The sequence below is a fragment of the Notechis scutatus genome, chromosome 9, assembly GCF_049901735.1.
Source record: "Notechis scutatus isolate UNSWTSFEM ecotype Mainland chromosome 9, rNotScu1.2, whole genome shotgun sequence".
NCBI lineage: Eukaryota > Metazoa > Chordata > Lepidosauria > Squamata > Elapidae > Notechis > Notechis scutatus.
Genome location: NC_142017.1, coordinates 8,272,801 through 8,289,563, shown reverse-complemented (window position 1 = coordinate 8,289,563; position 16,763 = coordinate 8,272,801). Strand labels below are relative to the sequence as shown.

Genomic DNA, 16,763 nt, shown 5'->3' with positions numbered 1-16,763 from the left:
GCATTTTGAGTTGCATTTATCTGAATCTGGTGCAATAATTCTGAGCATGGGATCTTTTGATGGTATCTCACAATACATGTACAGGTAATCCTTGATTTAGGATATAATTGAGCCCAGAAATTACAGTTCTAAGTTGTCTGGAGTCATAAATTGTGATAGAATAGGACCAGACATGCAGTTACAGCCCTTCTTAACAATAGTTGTTAAGTAAATATGGCAGTTATTAAGTGAACCCATTTTCCCCAATGGCTGTCTTTTGCTGGAAACCAGAAGTAAATGGCAGAATCTGATAAAACACATCGCAAATCTCACATTCAGTGGATGTTCTTTTAAAAAAACAGTAGATTCCAAGGATACATTATGCCATCAATAAGCGCTTCCTATCTAAAGGTTAGTAAATATTCTCTTTTCAAAATCCATACAAGTAATAAAAGCTGGGTTGATTCTAGGTATTGAAACCCATCTTGAACAAATGCATTAAAACATTTAATGAATTGAATTCTGGGCATATATTTATTGTGAGACTGCCTTTTAAATACATTATTCATGGACTAGCTGCCAACTGCATACTTTCTGCTAACCCCAGGGGGAAAAAGGGATAGATAGATCTATTTGCTAAATCAAATAATTCCAGAGGTGCTCACTGCACTTCAGCATTTACCAAAGAAACAATATGTGTACCAAATGATGCTAATGTATCATCAACGGAAGAGCTTCTGGAAATACAGGCTCTTCTAGAAATAATGTTGTTACATCGACTCATGCATATCTCTTAAGAGATAATTATATTCTAATTGCTGTCCTGATGAACTATCCTTTCAAATCATGACAAATAGCTATTGAATCAAAGACATTCAGGAAGCTTCATGATTATAAACAGAAATATGAAGTAAAATCCTTCTTGCAGGATCTAATCTGGGTCAGTCGCCTAGACTAGAGGTTTGGTCTTCTGAACTTTCAGACATGTGCTGGAGCCCATCTTCAGGGAGAGAGTGTCTAGCAGAGTGTGTGCTTTGGGGTATATCCTGTATGTGGTATTTATACGGTTCCTCGTTGTGTTTGGCTTTTTAGTTGTTGGTTGGGGTTCTACGCATAGAATAGCCCAAAGCACACATTCTGGTCGTGAGAAGTTCCCTGAGGATGGGCTCCAGCATGAGTCAAAAAACTCAGAAGGCAAAACCTCTGGTCCCAGTGACTGACCCAGATTGGATCCTGCAACATTATCCTGGGACATATAGATTTGCCTTCATTAATGAATGAAAGAATAGAATAGAATAGAATAGAATAGAATAGAATAGAATAGAATAGAATAGAATAGAATAGAATAGAATAGAATAGAATAGAATAGAATAGGAATGGGAATGGGAATGGAACAGAACAGAACAAGACAGGATAGGATAGGATAGGACTGGGATTGGGAATAGGGATAAGAATAGGAATGGAATAGAATAAAATAGAACAGAATAGGATAGAATAGGATTGGGAATGGGAATAGAATAGGAATAGAATTTAGAATGTACCCTATGACTATCTTTAAGTGTTGTACCTGATGATTCCTGACTCTTGACAAATATATCTTTTCTTTTATGTACACTGAGAGTATTTACACCAAGACAAATTCCTTGTGTGTCCAATCACACTTGGCCAATAAAGAATTCTCTTCTCTTCTCTTCTCTTCTCTTCTCTTCTCTTCTCTTCTCTTCTCTACTCTACTCTACTCTACTCTACTCTACTCTACTATATTTTAGGAATAGAATAGAATTGGGATTGGGAATGGGAATGGAATGGGAGTAGAATAGAATAGAATAGGTTTGGGAATGGGAATGGGAATTGGAATAGAATAGAATAGGAATAGCATGGAAAGGACCTTGGAGGTCTTCTAGTCCAACCCCCTGCTTAGGCAGGAAATCCTATGCCACTTCAGACAATTGGTTGTCCAATCTCTTCTTAAAAACTTCCAGTGTTAAAGCATTCACAACTTTTGGAGGCAAGTTGTTCCACTGATTTATTGTTCTTACTGTCAGGAAATTTCTCCTTAGTTCTAAGTTGCTTCTCTCCATGATTAGTTTCCACCCATTGCTTCTTTGTCCTGCACTCAGATGCTTTGGAGAATAGCTTGACTCCCTCTTCTTTGGGGCAGTCCCATGAAAATACTTCTTGCTTTGAGCCACCACTTCATCAACTTTTATTTCTTAGATTTACATCAGAGTAGCATTTATGATTGGCCATCAAGACCATTGCCAAAGAAGATCTCTAGGTTGGCTGTTTTCAAAAGTAGCTTGAGATCAGTTGCAGAAAGTCCTCGACTTATAACTATTCACTTAGTGACAATTTGAAGTTGCAACGGCCCTGAAAAAAGTGACTCATGACCAGATTTCACACTTACGACTGTGGTAGCATCCCCCATGGTCACATGATCAAAATCTGACAAATGACTCATATTTATGATGGTTGCCATATCTCGGGGTCATGTGATCCTTTTTTGTGACTTTCTGACATGCAAACTCAAGGGGGAAGCCAGATTCTCTTAACTCGCTTACTTACTCAGCAAACTGCAGTGGTTCACAGATAACAGATAATCAGAGTTGGAAGGGACCTTGTAGGTCATCTAGTCCAACCCCACGCCCAAGCCGGAGACCCTACACCATTTCTGACAAATGGCAGTCCAATCTCTTCTTGAAGGTCTCAAGTGATGATGCTCCCACAACTTCAGAGGGCAACCTTTGTTCCATTGGTTGATTGTTCTCACTGTCAGAAAGTTTCTCCTTATTTCCAGGTTGAATCTCTTCTTGATCAGTTTCCATCCATTATTCCTTGTCTGGCCTTCTGGTGCTTTAGAAAACAGCTTGACCCCCTCCTCTCTGTGGCAGCCCCTCAAATATTAGAAGACTGCTGTCATGTCTCCCCTGGTCCTTCTCTTCACTAGACTAGTCATGTCCAGTTCCTGCAACCATTCTTCACATGCCTTAGTTTCTAGTCCCCTAATCATCCTGGTTGCTCTTCTCTGCACTTTTTCTAGAGTCTCAACATCTTTTTTATAGTGTGGTGACCAAAACTGGATGCAGTATTCTAGGTGTGGTCTTACTAAGGCTTTATAGAGTGGTATTAGTACCTCCCCTGATCTTGATTATATCCTTTTGTTAATGCAACTTAGGATTGCATTGGCTTTTTTGGCTGCCGCTGCACACTGTTGGCTCATATTTAGCTAGTTGTCCACTAAGACTCTAAGATCCCTCTCACAATTACTGCTATTGAGTCTGGTTTCACCCAGTCTATAGGTGTACTTTTGGTTTTCCTTGCCTAACTGTAGGACTTTACTTTTCTCTACATTGAATTTCATTTTGTTAGATACAGCCCACTGTTCTAGCCTGTCAAGATCCATCTGGATCTTGAGCCTATCTCAAGATTCCTTAATAACCATGACAAAAAATGTCGTAAAACATAGCAAAGTTCATTTAACAAACGTCTCACTTAGCAACATAAATTTTGGACTCTATAGTGGATGTAAATCAAGGACTACCTGTACATCACAATGGAACTTAATATCTCATCTAAGGTACCTTCACCTCTTGCAGTTGATGTGCAAAATTAGGTCCCAAATATCATCTCTGCCATTGGTTGCTTAAATTTTGGCCCAACCCAGACTTGGTATTAATATTATATCTTTTTTTTTTTTCAGACATAAAACCCATCAGAGATAGAGAACAGTGCAACAGATACATTAACTAAAATGAAATTATCTGGGCAGAAAATGTTACCCTCACATGCTATTTTTGCTGCAAATGTTTATGCCCATCTGTTAATATGGCTCTCTGCCGATTACAATATGGCTGTTTCATTAAGGCATATATACTATATATGTAACCCACAAGCCCTCTGCATAAATTAATCAATTCTGGTGGAAGATGGTATTTACTGTTATTATCAGCCCTTTAATAATTTACTGAAAGCTTATAATGACCCACACTGTTAAGAACCACAAAGTACTCCAATTAAGGTACATTTAATGGGGAAATAGATTAAGGAAGGGACACAGTGGCTCAGTGGCTAAGACGCTGGGCTTGTCGATCAGAAAGGTCGGCAGTTCAGCAGTTCGAATCCCTAGCGCTGGATAACAGAGTGAGTTCCTGTTACTAGGAGACTGGAGACCAAAACATATGATGAACGGTTGCAGGAACTGGGCATGGCAAGTCTAGTGAAGAGAAGGACCAGGGGAGACAGGAGAGCAGTCTTCCAATATTTGAGGGGGTGCCACAGAGAGGAGGAAGGGGTCAATCTATTTTCCAAAGCACCCGAAAGCCAGACAAGGAATAATGTATGGAAACTGAACAAGGAGAGGTTCAGCCTGGAAAGAAGGAGAATTTATTCTGGCAGTGAGAACAATCAACCACTGGAACAGAAGTTGCCTTCGGAAGTTGTGGGAGCATCATCACTTGAGACTTTCAAGAAGAGATTGGACTGCCATTTGTCAGAAATGGTGTAGGGTCTCCCGCTTGGGCAGGGGGTTGGACTAGATAACCTACAAGGTCCCTTCCAACTCTGATTATCTGTTATCTGTTACTTGTTCCAGATTCTGCCAACCTAGCAGTTCGAAAGCAGGTGAAAATGCAAGTAGAAAAATAGGGACCCCTTTGCTGGGAAGGGAACAGTGTTCCGTGTGCCTTCGGCATTTAGTCATACTGGCCACATGACCACGGAGACGTCTTCGGACAGCTCTGGCTCTTCGGCTTTGAAACGGAGATGAGCACCGCCCCCTAGAGACAGAAATGACTAGCATGTATGTGCAGGGGAACCTTTACCTTTAGCTGAAGGGGGATACAAGCAAGGCAAACAGTCACACTGACTTCAACATTACTCCTCCTGCTCATGAAAAGTAATGTAGCTGTTGTAGCTCACCCAGAACACGACAGTGTTGGCAGGCTGTCAATGTTACTTCTGAGTTCTGCCTTATAATCCCTCCGCTGAAATGGTTGGTTGCTTTCTGAAACATAGAAATTAGATTCACAGGGCTGGAAGGGACTTAGTAGGTCTTCTAATCCAGTCCACTGCTCAAGGCGGGGGGATCTCATACTGGGGGGTGGTGGTGTCAAATTCGATTTCATTAAAGGGCCGCATTGGGATTGTGTTGGACTTCAGGGCGCTGGGGTGGGTGTGGCTGGGGTGGGCGTGGCCAGCTTGACATGTTGGGGGCACCTGTGGTGGCCAAGTGCTGAGTCAGGACTTCCCTCTGAGCCTCCCTCAGTCTCCTTATAATCTCCTTCCTTCCTTCCTTCCTTCCTTCCTCCCTCCCTCCCTCCCTCCCTCCCTCCCTCCCTCCCTCCCTTCTTCCTCCTCCTTCCTTCCTTCCTTCCTTCCTCCGTCCCTCCCCTCCCTCCTTCCTCCTTCCTTCCTTCCTTCCTTCCTTCCTTCCTTCCTTCCTTCCTTCCTCCCTCCTTCCCTCCCTTCCTCCCTCCCTCCCTCCCTCCCTCCCTCCCTCCTCCTCCCTCCTTCCTCCTTCTTCCTTCCTTCCTTCCTTCCTTCCTTCCTTCCTTCCTTCCTTCCTTCCCTTCCTTCCTTCCTTCCTTCCTTCCTCCGTCCCTCCCTCCCTCCTTCCTCCTTCCTTCCTCCCTCCCTCCCTCCCTCCTTCCTTCCTTCTTTCCTTCCTTCCTTCCTTCCTTCTCCTTCCTTCCCCTTTTTCCTTCTTCCTTCCTTGCTCTCTTCCCATCTTTTCCTTCATCTTTCCTCTTTCCCTTTTCTCCTTTCCTGTCCTTTCTTGCATGCTCAAATGCAAAAGGGGAAACATTTCTCCTTTCTGTTTTGTTTTTAGTTTGTTCTGCTTACCTATCTGCCAGCAAAAATGGAGCTGCGGGGTGTGTGTGTGCGCGCTGAGAGCAGCTCCCCCAGGCCCCCATTTTCAGCTGTGCTGGCCTCCTGCAGCCCTCTGCCAGAGAAAATAGAAGCTCTATGTTCACTGGCAGAGGCACTGCTGGCTGGTCTTTTGCTCTTTCCAGGGTGCCAAGTCTATGCAACTCATCGGCTGCATCCGACCCACGAGCCTTGAGTTTGACACCCCTTGCTTATTCCATCCCAGTCAAATGGTTGTCCAGTCTCTTGAAAACCTACAGTGATGGAGCGCCCACAACTCCAGTAGGCAAGCTTTCCATGATGGCTTGACAGCTTTAAGACTTCCTCCTCCAGTCATGTTGGCTCAGGAATTCTGGGAGTTGAAGTCCACAAGTCTTAAACTTACCAAGTTTGAAGACCCTTGGATTAACTGTTCTCACAATCAGAGCATCCTTCAGGTTGGGTCCATCTTTAAATTATCTTCTAAACCTGTTAATTTTTGTCCTTCCCTCTGGTGCTTTGGAGAATACAGTAGAGCCTCGGGTTGCGACCGTAATCCATTCCAGGAGTTCAGCCGCAACCCAATTTGGTCATGACCAAAAGCACAACCGTCTGCACATGCTAGACAAAAAAAAAAAAAAAAAATGGCAGCGAAGGGGAACTTGGCGCCGAAAGGGAATCTTTCTGCACCGATTTGATTTTTGAATTGTGACCGGATTCAAAAATTGGGTGGATTTTTTGTTCACCACCCAATTTGGTCGTGAACTGCAGTGTATTAACCATTAAGCAGACTAAGCACATGCAAGGGGCCACCACAAAGTTGAGAATATAGCTGTTGTGGTTCGCCGGTAGCCGGTGCAGATGGCAGTGGAGTTGGACAGTGAGGAAGAAAGGGGACCAGTCAGGGAGTCTGGAGAGGACTCAGACAAAGGTCCTGCATCTGATGCAGGGATGGGGCCAGGACCATCTGGGAGTGGGGTGCTGCTTTCAGAGCCTTCGGAGTCTGGCAGCAGTGAGGCAGAGGAACAAGGGGAGCCTATTCCCAGTGTGTGTGCGCACAGAGCTGCCAGAAGGCAAGAACAGCTGAAACAAAGGGGGCGACTCAGAAGTAAGGTTTGGAGATGATTGCCCCTCCCATAAGGGATAAAAGTCAGACCTCAATGAGGAAAACTTTGCAGGAAGCAAAGTAGTTCAAAAGATTCTGAGTCCTCCTTGAAGTTCTGTGAACTCTAGTTGGTTTTTTCTGGTACTTTGGTTGGTTTCTGTTATAATTAATTGGATACTTCTGTTTTTGGCTGTGTTCCACAGCACTGAAAGGCGTGTGCTTATCTTGGGGAACTGTTTAAGATTACTTCTGGCTGGGAATGAAAGTAATTCCCAGTGTTGCAATAAAATAGGTTTTGCTTTTAAAACAAGTTTATGTTTAATTATGTTTGATGAAGCCTGGGTCAGAACAATGGCTTCATTTGTACAGTATGTACAAAGGAAGGGAGCACCAAGATTTGTCAGTGCTTAGGGCACCAGTGAACTTAATCCGCCACTGGCGAACAGGCGCATTTGCGACCTGAGGTTCCACTCTACGTCTCCACCCTCTTCTTTGTGACAGCCTCTCAAGTCCTGGAAGACTGCTATCCTGCCAACCCTGACCCTTCTCTTCAATAGGTTAGGCCCACCTGGTTTCCTCAACCATTCGTCATACGATTTAGCCTTATATACTCTTTATCATCTTTGTTGCTCTTCTTTGTGCACTTTCTCTGGTCTCAGCATCTTTTTTTTGCATAGTTTTTGAAACCTGGTTACTTCTAGGACCAATTATTATTCACCCCGTGCTTTCAGATTTCCCAGAAGGCATGTCCTGCATGTCTTATCGTGGCTAGGACTAATATCAACAGCAAATATGGGGTTTGCTTTCATTGGGACTTTTCCACTGTTGTGGATTAAACAGCCATCAGAGACTTCCTAATTACAGTTGAAGAAACAGCTGGTGCAAACATTTTCTAAATAAGAAGCATAGCTTTAGAATTTGGGAACAAGAAGTCAGAAACAAGGTAATCAAGATACACCAATGAATTCAAGGCACTGTATTGCACCATCTGCTATGAATTGTAGGTATTTATGATATGTCTTCAGAACACTCCTCTTCGGCTCCATCTAGAAGCCCTCAGAAATTATCTAGCCAAAAGGGCTGCAGTTGAATAAGACCTTATACACCACGGAAACTTTTCTAGTGGACAAACACACATATGGACCCAACACAGTCACTGATAAGAATGTTTTCTTTTCTTAACTTTTCTACCTTCTGCCTATTTCTCTTCTATTGTTCTGAAATCTCAGTCTAAACTGTACATTCCAATCCTAATCACACTATATAAACAAAATATAAAATCACACAAAATAAACCTCTTTGAAGACCGATGGAACTTATTTCTCTAAATAAAACACACTGATCACAAGAAGCACAGCTAAATAAATAGCAATAGCACTTAGACTTATATACTGCATGTGTCAAAAAGAGGGCTATGAAAATATTTACAGACCCCTCATATCCTGGACATAAACTGTTTCAACTCCTACCCTCAAAACGACGCTATAGAGCACTGCACACAGAACAGTCACAAGAATAGTTTTTCTCCGAATGCCATCACTTTGCTAAACAAATAATTCCCTCAACACTGTCCAACTATTTACAAAGTCTGCACTACTATTACTGTTAATCTTCTCATCACTCCTTATCACCCTTCCCCTCCCACTTGTGACTGTAGGACTGTAACTTTGTTGCTTGTATCCTTAAAGTTTATATTGACTGTTTCCTAGTATGATTCGATTGCTTATTGTACCCTATGACTATTATTAAGTGTGGTACCTGATGATTCTTGATAAATGTATCTTTTCTTTTATGTACACTGAAAGCATTTGCACCAAGACAAATTCCTTGTGTGTCTAATCACACTTGGCCAATAAAGAATTCTATTCTATTCTATATACCACTTCACAGTACTTTATAGCCCTCTCTAAGCAGTTTACAGAATCAGCATCTTGTCCCCAACAATCTGGGTCCTCATTTTATCAACCTCAGAAGGATGGAAGGCTCAGTTAACCTTGAACCAGTCAGGATTGAACTGCTGGCAGTCAGCAGAATGAGCCTGCAATCTTGCATTCTAACCACTGCGGCACCATGGCTCTTGAATGCCTTTACAAGAGGACATTTTCCTCCTTGCAATATTTGCAGTGGGCCTAAAACATAACATTACTCATTATAATGCATACAGACAGGCAGTCCTCGACTTCTGAGCCCAAAATTTATGTCAAGCGAGAGACGTTTGTTAAGTGAGTTTTGCTCCGTTTTATGACTTTCCTTGCCCCAATTGTTAAGTGAATCACTGCAGTTGTCAACTTAGCAACGTGGGTTGTTCAGGTTTCCCCCTTGATTTGGCTTGTTAGATGGTCACAAAAGGGGTTCACATGATCTTGAGACACAGCGAAGGTCATAAATATGAACCAGTTTGACAGCATTTAAACTTTGATCACACGATCATGGGAATGCTGCAAAGGTCGTAATTATGAAAAATAAGTCACATTTTTCAGTGCTGTTGTAATTTTGAATGTCACTAAATGAATTGTAAGTCAAGGGCTACCTGTATTATAAATATGGAGGGGGAAAAATGGGGAATTACATGAATATACATTCAAATAGAGTGATGTCTTATAATTATGATCTTACTGATATTTGAAAATAAATCCACAGAACTGTTGCAATAAGTTCTATGAAAGAGCAAAGTGGTTTCTCTGCTGTTGTTACTATTACTGGCTAATGCTACATAGTGCTTTGGGGAAATGCTTTATATAATAATTTGTGATAGAGTTTTCTTTGTACAATGAGTCTATATTGTTTCTATAGTGAGTCCTAGGGAGGCAAGTACTCAGCTGACCTTTTAAAGCATTACATTCACTTACTATCCAGCTGTGAGAAATACAAAGCTTGCTCTTGGACCAACTAAGAGGTTTTCTACGGTAATATTCATAGTATAAGAACTTCATTGAAATAAATACTCAGAAATATACTCAAAGTCTTAAAACCCCATCCAATCACATTTCTGTACATGACCCAAACACAATAATACACCAGAAGCAATGCCCAATTTTTGTCCTTTTCATTTTAAATACTTTCTTTCTTCATCAGGCTAAATTCTTTGAAATTTAATGCAAGGCAATCTGGGGAAGAAAACGTCTTCCTATTTGAACAGAAGGCTATTGGGAAAAATATATTGAGACCATACTGAGAATCAAGGTGAGTTATAGTTACAATGTTGGACTAGAAGACCCAGGTTCCACCCAAATCCACCACAACTCAGAGGGCAATTTTGGACCAATTGTTCCAAAGGTGCCTTTTCAAGAGGGAACTGGACTTTCTGGTTTTTCTTTGGAGATGTTTCATTTCTCACCCAAGAAGCGTCTTCAACTCTGATGGATGGTGGGGAATGGAAGAAGCCAAAGAAGCTTCTTGGATGAGAAGCGAAATGTCTTCAAAGAAAAACCAGAAAGACCAGTTCCCTCTTGAAAAGGCACCTTTGGGACAACCATGACCTGGATGATTGAGAATCTCCATAGACCTTTGGGTCAATTGCTCTCTTCCCAGCTTAACCCATTTCCTAAGATGGTGGGCAACACCACATCTTGCCTTGTGCTTTGATAGAAGAGCATACCAGATAAAAACGAGAGGAATGTTCAGCTGAACCATCAAAGGAGGATTTTACGGGTCACAAAAAGACGAGCTCAAGTAGAACTCCAATGGAGCGAGTCTTCCTGCTGAACAGCCCCGAGCAAGGAGCTTCCTGTGGGCCGCCCGGTCGAGCCGGCGCTCAGCACCACGGACAGCTCCCTGCGCTTCCGCCACTCCCCGCCGGGTGTCGCTGCGGCTCCACCTACCTGATCCTCGCTGCTGCAGGAGGACGATCGCGGAGGCCGGCCGAGGCGAGGCCGACGAGGCTGCTGCTGCTGCCGCCGCCGCCGCCACAGTCGCGGGGCTGGAAGAGGCGGCGGAGGACGCCGAAGACGCCGAGGAAGAAGAAGAAGAAGAGGAAGAGGAAGACGAGGAAGAGAGGGAAGAGGAAGCGGCGGCCGCAGCGGCAGTTTCGCCCTGCGCCGGTAGGAGGCGCTTGTCTCCCAAGCCCGGCTCGGCCGTGGCTCGCCCGGGCGGGCTGCTTCTCCGCGGGCCGCTGCTCTGGATGTGCGAGACGGCTTCGGCCGCTTGCACGTCGGGAGGCGAGAAGCGCGCCAGGACCCGCAACGCCGCCTGGGCTTTATGCTCCTGGGTGTCTTCGTCGCCGTAGTCCGACACCCGGCACTCGTAGATGCCTTCGTCCTGCCGCCGGACCCCTGACAGCCGCAGCCGGTGTGAAATGTCATTGCCCTGGACGCGCACCGTCTGGAAAGAGGAGAGAGGAGGCGTTATTTAGGCGCGGTGGACCCCGCTGCGGGAGTGGGGTTGTTGGGGGCGGTGAGCGGGCGGTTGGGCACCCAGCATTGGCAAGGTCTCTGCAAGCCGTCGTTGGGTTATCTCCTCCTTGGAGACTTTCTACACTCGCCTGTCGAGGTTGTGGACAGAGAAGGACAGATTAGGAAAGAGGAAAGGGAGCAACAGTGGTGTGACATAAGAGGGAAGGTCTGGGGTGACTCTCGTTCTCTCTGGAGTCTCCACCTTTAAGCCAAGGAGAAAACTACCAGAGCCAAAGCAAGACCCACTGATGTTCACACCTAATGCCCAAAGGTGTTTTCGCCTATTCCTGCTTGAGGGGATTTGCTTCATAGCAGACAGCAGATAAAAACTCTTCCTTTAGGGAGAGGCCACATGAAACCTGCAGGTTGTGGACAGTAAATCCACCTTCCCATCCCAGCAACATGCAAAGTAGAGAGAGCGAGAGAGCGAGAGGGAGAGAAGCAGCTTCTGCCAACTCTTCCCAGGCCTACATGATACAGTTCTAACCACGAACCCTCTTCCCTGTAGCCCTCCTCAGTCCAGCACCGTCCAGATATTTTGGACTGTGCAATGTTTGGGGCTTATGGATCTTGGAATCCAAACCACTCTAGTGGGAACCGCACTGATGGGCTTCCAATGGCTAATCGCCCATTGGTTATTAGATCTTTTTGAAGCTATCATATGTTGAGCATTGGACCCGAGCTCCCATGGAATCTCCCAGGCACGACATTTTGCATCAAGTTGGTGCTAGCTCCTCCTCTTCTGTGCTGTGACCCTTTTCCCCCTTTGCAGCTCATCCCACAATGCATTTGTTCTAGTTTGTATTCTATTTTTGTGGCTGAGACCGTGAGATGGCCTTATTTCCCCATAGCTTTCTCTTAGTTATAAATCGCTCTGTGCAGTCAAATCTAAAGAAGATTTAATGAGGCGAGACAATTAAGCAGTCAGGCAACATGTTGTGCAATTCAAAGTCCATTTCATGGACCAAAGATCTACTAATCATACAGTAGGATGGTCTCAAGGGCTGGAAGAGGTAGCAAGAAACAAAGTTAGTCTTGCTAATATCTACAGAAGTGGCCCTTCCATAACGCAATTCCTCTTTCTATTTCCACCCTCTTGCCTTCTCGTTTTATTGGCACTCTTAATTCTCAAATTCCCAGCCATTTTATGGAGTGATACGATAAATCCCTCTGCAAAATCCACCTTCTGATCCACATCCTGTAATCACATGATCTGAAAATAAGATAGCTCTTAGCAGTGCATCTCAAATCATGCTATAATAGCCTTTCTGGCATTTTGCACACATGATCCAACTCAATGTATGAGGCTCTCCAGGAAACCTGATTGAAAACTTTGCCATCCTTTCTATAGAATTAGGGATTTTTCTTAAACGTTTCCGTCGTCATAGGGCATTCATATCTGCTCCTCAATTTTAAACCCTCTCTTCTCCCCTCCCCCCATCCTCCTGACCACAGCAAATGATTATTGCTTCAAGGAGGTTGGCATTCAGTGGATGAAGATCTAAATCCACCTTCCTGGATGGATAAATCAAATAAGGATTTGTAGCACTAACCTGAATTTCACTGAAAGCTATAACAAACAGCATTGCAATCTCAGACTCTGTTTTAGGATCAGAAAAGTTGAAAACGCGAATGCATTCCACAAAAAAAATGCCCTGATCATGTGCAAAAACTCTTCCATCCCCTCTCCCAGGACTATAAATGGCCCTATCACAAGAAAAACCTAATTCAGGATTTCCAAGGTGGGATTTCTCAAAGAGCGTCTACCTTACTTCTCCTCTTTGTTACATTTTAGGTTTACATATTATGCTAAGCCCTGGCTTGTTTTATTGTGATTTATGAAACAGATGACAAACACATTCCCTCATTGCCTTAAGGCACGAATCAAGATTTGAAAATGGCAAAGACTGGTTTATTTACAGAGGCCAAAAACCAAGTAATGTTCACAATGGGGTTACTAAAAAAAACCCATGCCTTAAAATCAAATCGTTCTTTGATTCTCCTAGTTTAAGCTAACATATGGAGCCTTTCAGTGGTGCTCTTCATCTTCCAAATTGAATTGCCCTTCTCCCAAATGAAATGCCTTCCCATTGTTAGTCTTTGCTTATGTCCATTTCTATTTCTCCAGCCCACAGTGACTATTTCTAAGCACTGGTTCTCTCCTCCGAAATCAGCTACTAATTCCATTTCCTTCTTCCCTTAATTAAATGCATCTCTCTACCACAGTCAACAGCCGGCCGTTAATCCTAGCCATTCCCCTTTCCAGCAACAATGCATTTAAAATATATCACCTGTCAAAATATCAGCCCCAACGTGCTGGGCTTTCTTAATCCTGTCTTCATCCTTTTACAGAAAGAAAGGGATCCAATCACATCCAGACACTCATTCTGTGCTTCTGTTCCCCAGACTAAAAACCCAGGGCTCTCCTCTCCTCATTAAAGTACCAATACAGGGTCTGCATTTAATCCTCTTTGCAAAAGCTCACAAAAATCTCATCCAGCCAACCCCTCCCTCCCTTTTCTCATCCAAAAAGAAAGAAAGAAAAAAGGAAAAGAAAAGGAGAAAGAGGTGGAAAGAGAAAAGAGAAAAAAAAAGGAAGAAAGGAAAAATGGAAATACTTTGGGGGAAATCACAGAATGATAGCATCACACAGCTAGAAGAGACCAATTCAGTCGAGACTTCGCCCTGTTCAATGTGTAACATTTCAACTGCATTCAGTTAATTTAATGAAATGTAAATGTAAAATAAAATCTAGATTTTTTGTCTAGCTGCACTCCAAATAAACCTGGATCTTACATTGTTTCTGTTGTCTTCAGATGAAAAAAAATTGGCATACCTCAATTTTTTGAGGGCATCATCATTATTATTCCTGTATTTGAATAGCTCATAACTTAACAAGCATGGTCTGGCAGGGTTCAGCTAGCATGACTAAGCTGCACCTTAAAGTAGGGACAAAGAGTAGGCGATATATAACAGAAGGGTACTTTAAATGAACGAGCATAGTTCCATTGTAATATAGTCTAAAATAAACTTGACAGAGGTGGGTGAATGATGGATTAACCTCTGAAGTCTAAGGTGCAATCAGCCACAGGACAAACCCCTGCTAGCTCACCCAGAAGGCCCAAAAGAGTATGGGATCATTTTATTAGAAGGAGAGAAACCAGTTTGGAAACCAGAATGACACACACCACAAATGTAAAATTGGCATAACAGTATATCAGTTATGTAGCTGTCATGCGAGAGAGTGAGAGAAAGAGAAAAGGAAAAAGGAAAGGAAAAAGCAAGAAAGAAAACAAAAGAAGGGAAATAGAAAGATAGATAGAAAGAAAGATAAGAAGGGACAGAGATAGGAAGATAGGAAGGAAGGTAAATACAAGGAAGGAAGGAAGAAGGAAGAGAGAGAGAGGGGAGAAAGAAAAAGAAAGAAAGAAAGAAAGAAAGAAAGAAAGAAAGAAAGAAAGAAAGAAAGAAAGAAAGAAAGAAAGAAAGAAAGAAAGAAAGAAAGAAAGAAAGAAAGAAAGAAAGAAAGAAAGAAAGAAAGAAAGGAGATATGAAGATAGGAAGGATGGTACATTCAAGGAAGGAAGGAAGGAGGGAAGGAGGGAGGAAGAAAGAGAGGAGAAAGAAAGAAAGAAAAGAAAGAAAGAAAGAAAGAAAGAAAGAAAGAAAGAAAGAAAGAAAGAAAGAAAGAAAGAAAGAAAGAAAGAAAGAAAGAGGAGAGAATAAAAGAATAGCTTGATGAAGGTATTAAGATTATCCATTAAACTTATCCCCTCCAAACAGCACAGATCATTGTATTTTGGGGAAATAGGCTAAACCTTAGCTCTATGGTGTTCTGTATCTATCCTATCATTTCTCCAATTATCCGCTTCAGACTTTACGCTTTAAGATGAAACTTTAGCAAACTCTGATGAAAAGGATGCCTTTGGATCTTAGTAAAAACAATGGGGCCGTTTCCTGTTAATGTGGCCTCTTTTCTCCATTAATGGGGAGATATTTTTTTCCCATTGAAACAAAACCCAACCATTTTCATCCAAATACGTAGAATTCCCATCTACATCTCGGAAGTGGTACAAGCTTAGAAAGGAGAGAGTATTTTATCCTTCTAAATGTATAAATAATCTGCTCCTCAGCAGTAGTGCCTTGAGTAGTTCAGAGAACTGGCAAACACCACCTCTGACTGGCCCCGCCAACCCCATCTCTTCTCTGCCTCCCATTGAGTCCCAGCTGATCGGCTGGGTCTCCTTCGGTTGCCCTGCACAGGAGAACCGAGCTGGAAAGCAGGTTGGAGATATTGCAGTATCCTTCCCCTGCCACACCCACCAAGCCAAGCCACACCCACAGAACCGGTAGTAAAAATGTTTCGATCCCATCACCACACCTATCCTTATGCCAAAGACAGACTCTGCTCTATTAGCAGTGCAATTAGCTGATTATAACGGCCTCCCTGTTAATTGATAACGAGCGTGCAACGAATGGATAGAAAGGCCTTCGTTTCCAAACGTCTTAAATTAACTTCTGCTGCCTTTGGGCGCCTCTTTGTCCATTTTCAGGGCAGGGAGCAACTTAACCTCAAGGAACCACTGCAATATTTTAGACAGACAACCCCATGCAGATGCCCCCCCCATGCATGCATTTTGATAGGTACTTACGCTGATCTTAGTTGCATCCTTATTGGTTGCCTGAAAAAGAAACAAAGGAAGAAGAAAAATGAAACGAGAGATTTCTGAAGATCAGGAACAATGTTTCTTTCCCCCTCCAGACGGATGGAGTGGATGGTACTTCTCAGAATCCCTTTATGTGATGCTAATTTATTTGGATTGGGGGTACACTCTTAACTCATTGGGTAGATGGTCTGGGTGAACCACAGCTGACTTGAGAAGATTCCTGTTATGTAGCAATAGCACTTAGACTTATATACCGCTTCAAGGTGCTTTACAGCCCTCTCTAAGCAATTTACAAATATGGCCCAACAATCTGGGTCCTCATTTTTACTAATCTCAGAAAGATGAGAGGCTGAGTCAACCTTGAGCCTGTTCAGATTCAAACTGCCAAATTGCAGGCAGCCGGCAGTCAGCAGAAGTAGCCTGCAGTACTGCACTCTAGCCACTGCTCCACCGTGACTAAGTGTAGATATAGTTTTGCTACCAAAAAGCAGCAGCTGAGGGCAAGAAGAACTAGAAATCACTTAATTTATTATATTTCAAGCAAATACAATTCCAACAGGCATGTGAAATTGCAATGGCATAAAGCGGGGGAAAGACCCGGCATTCAAATATTAGCTTTGAAAATCAATTTTCCCACCGTGCAATCATTTTAATGTCTTTATACATTATTTAGCTTTTCTTCCCACCCTGCAGGTCTGTTGTCAAAGCCGTTGAGAAGAGGCTCTTTTCAAATGCCGAGCGAACCTATCGAAATAAGCTTTCAAAACTCAAGAGAAG

The 16,763-nt window shown here is 43.1% G+C and overlaps 1 protein-coding gene across 2 annotated transcripts in view; it reads right to left on the bottom strand.

Moving 5' to 3' along the window:
- VSTM2B (V-set and transmembrane domain containing 2B) overlaps window positions 1-16,763 on the bottom strand; it is a 48,872-nt gene that overhangs the window by 21,431 nt on the left and 10,678 nt on the right. For both annotated transcript variants that reach the window (XM_087971507.1, XM_087971508.1), the window contains exons 3-4: window positions 15,972-16,001; window positions 10,750-11,248 (exon numbers count right to left, since the gene is read on the bottom strand). In XM_087971507.1, coding sequence (XP_087827633.1) covers window positions 10,750-11,248; window positions 15,972-16,001 — 529 coding nt within the window. The remainder of the gene's footprint in view (window positions 1-10,749; window positions 11,249-15,971; window positions 16,002-16,763) is intronic.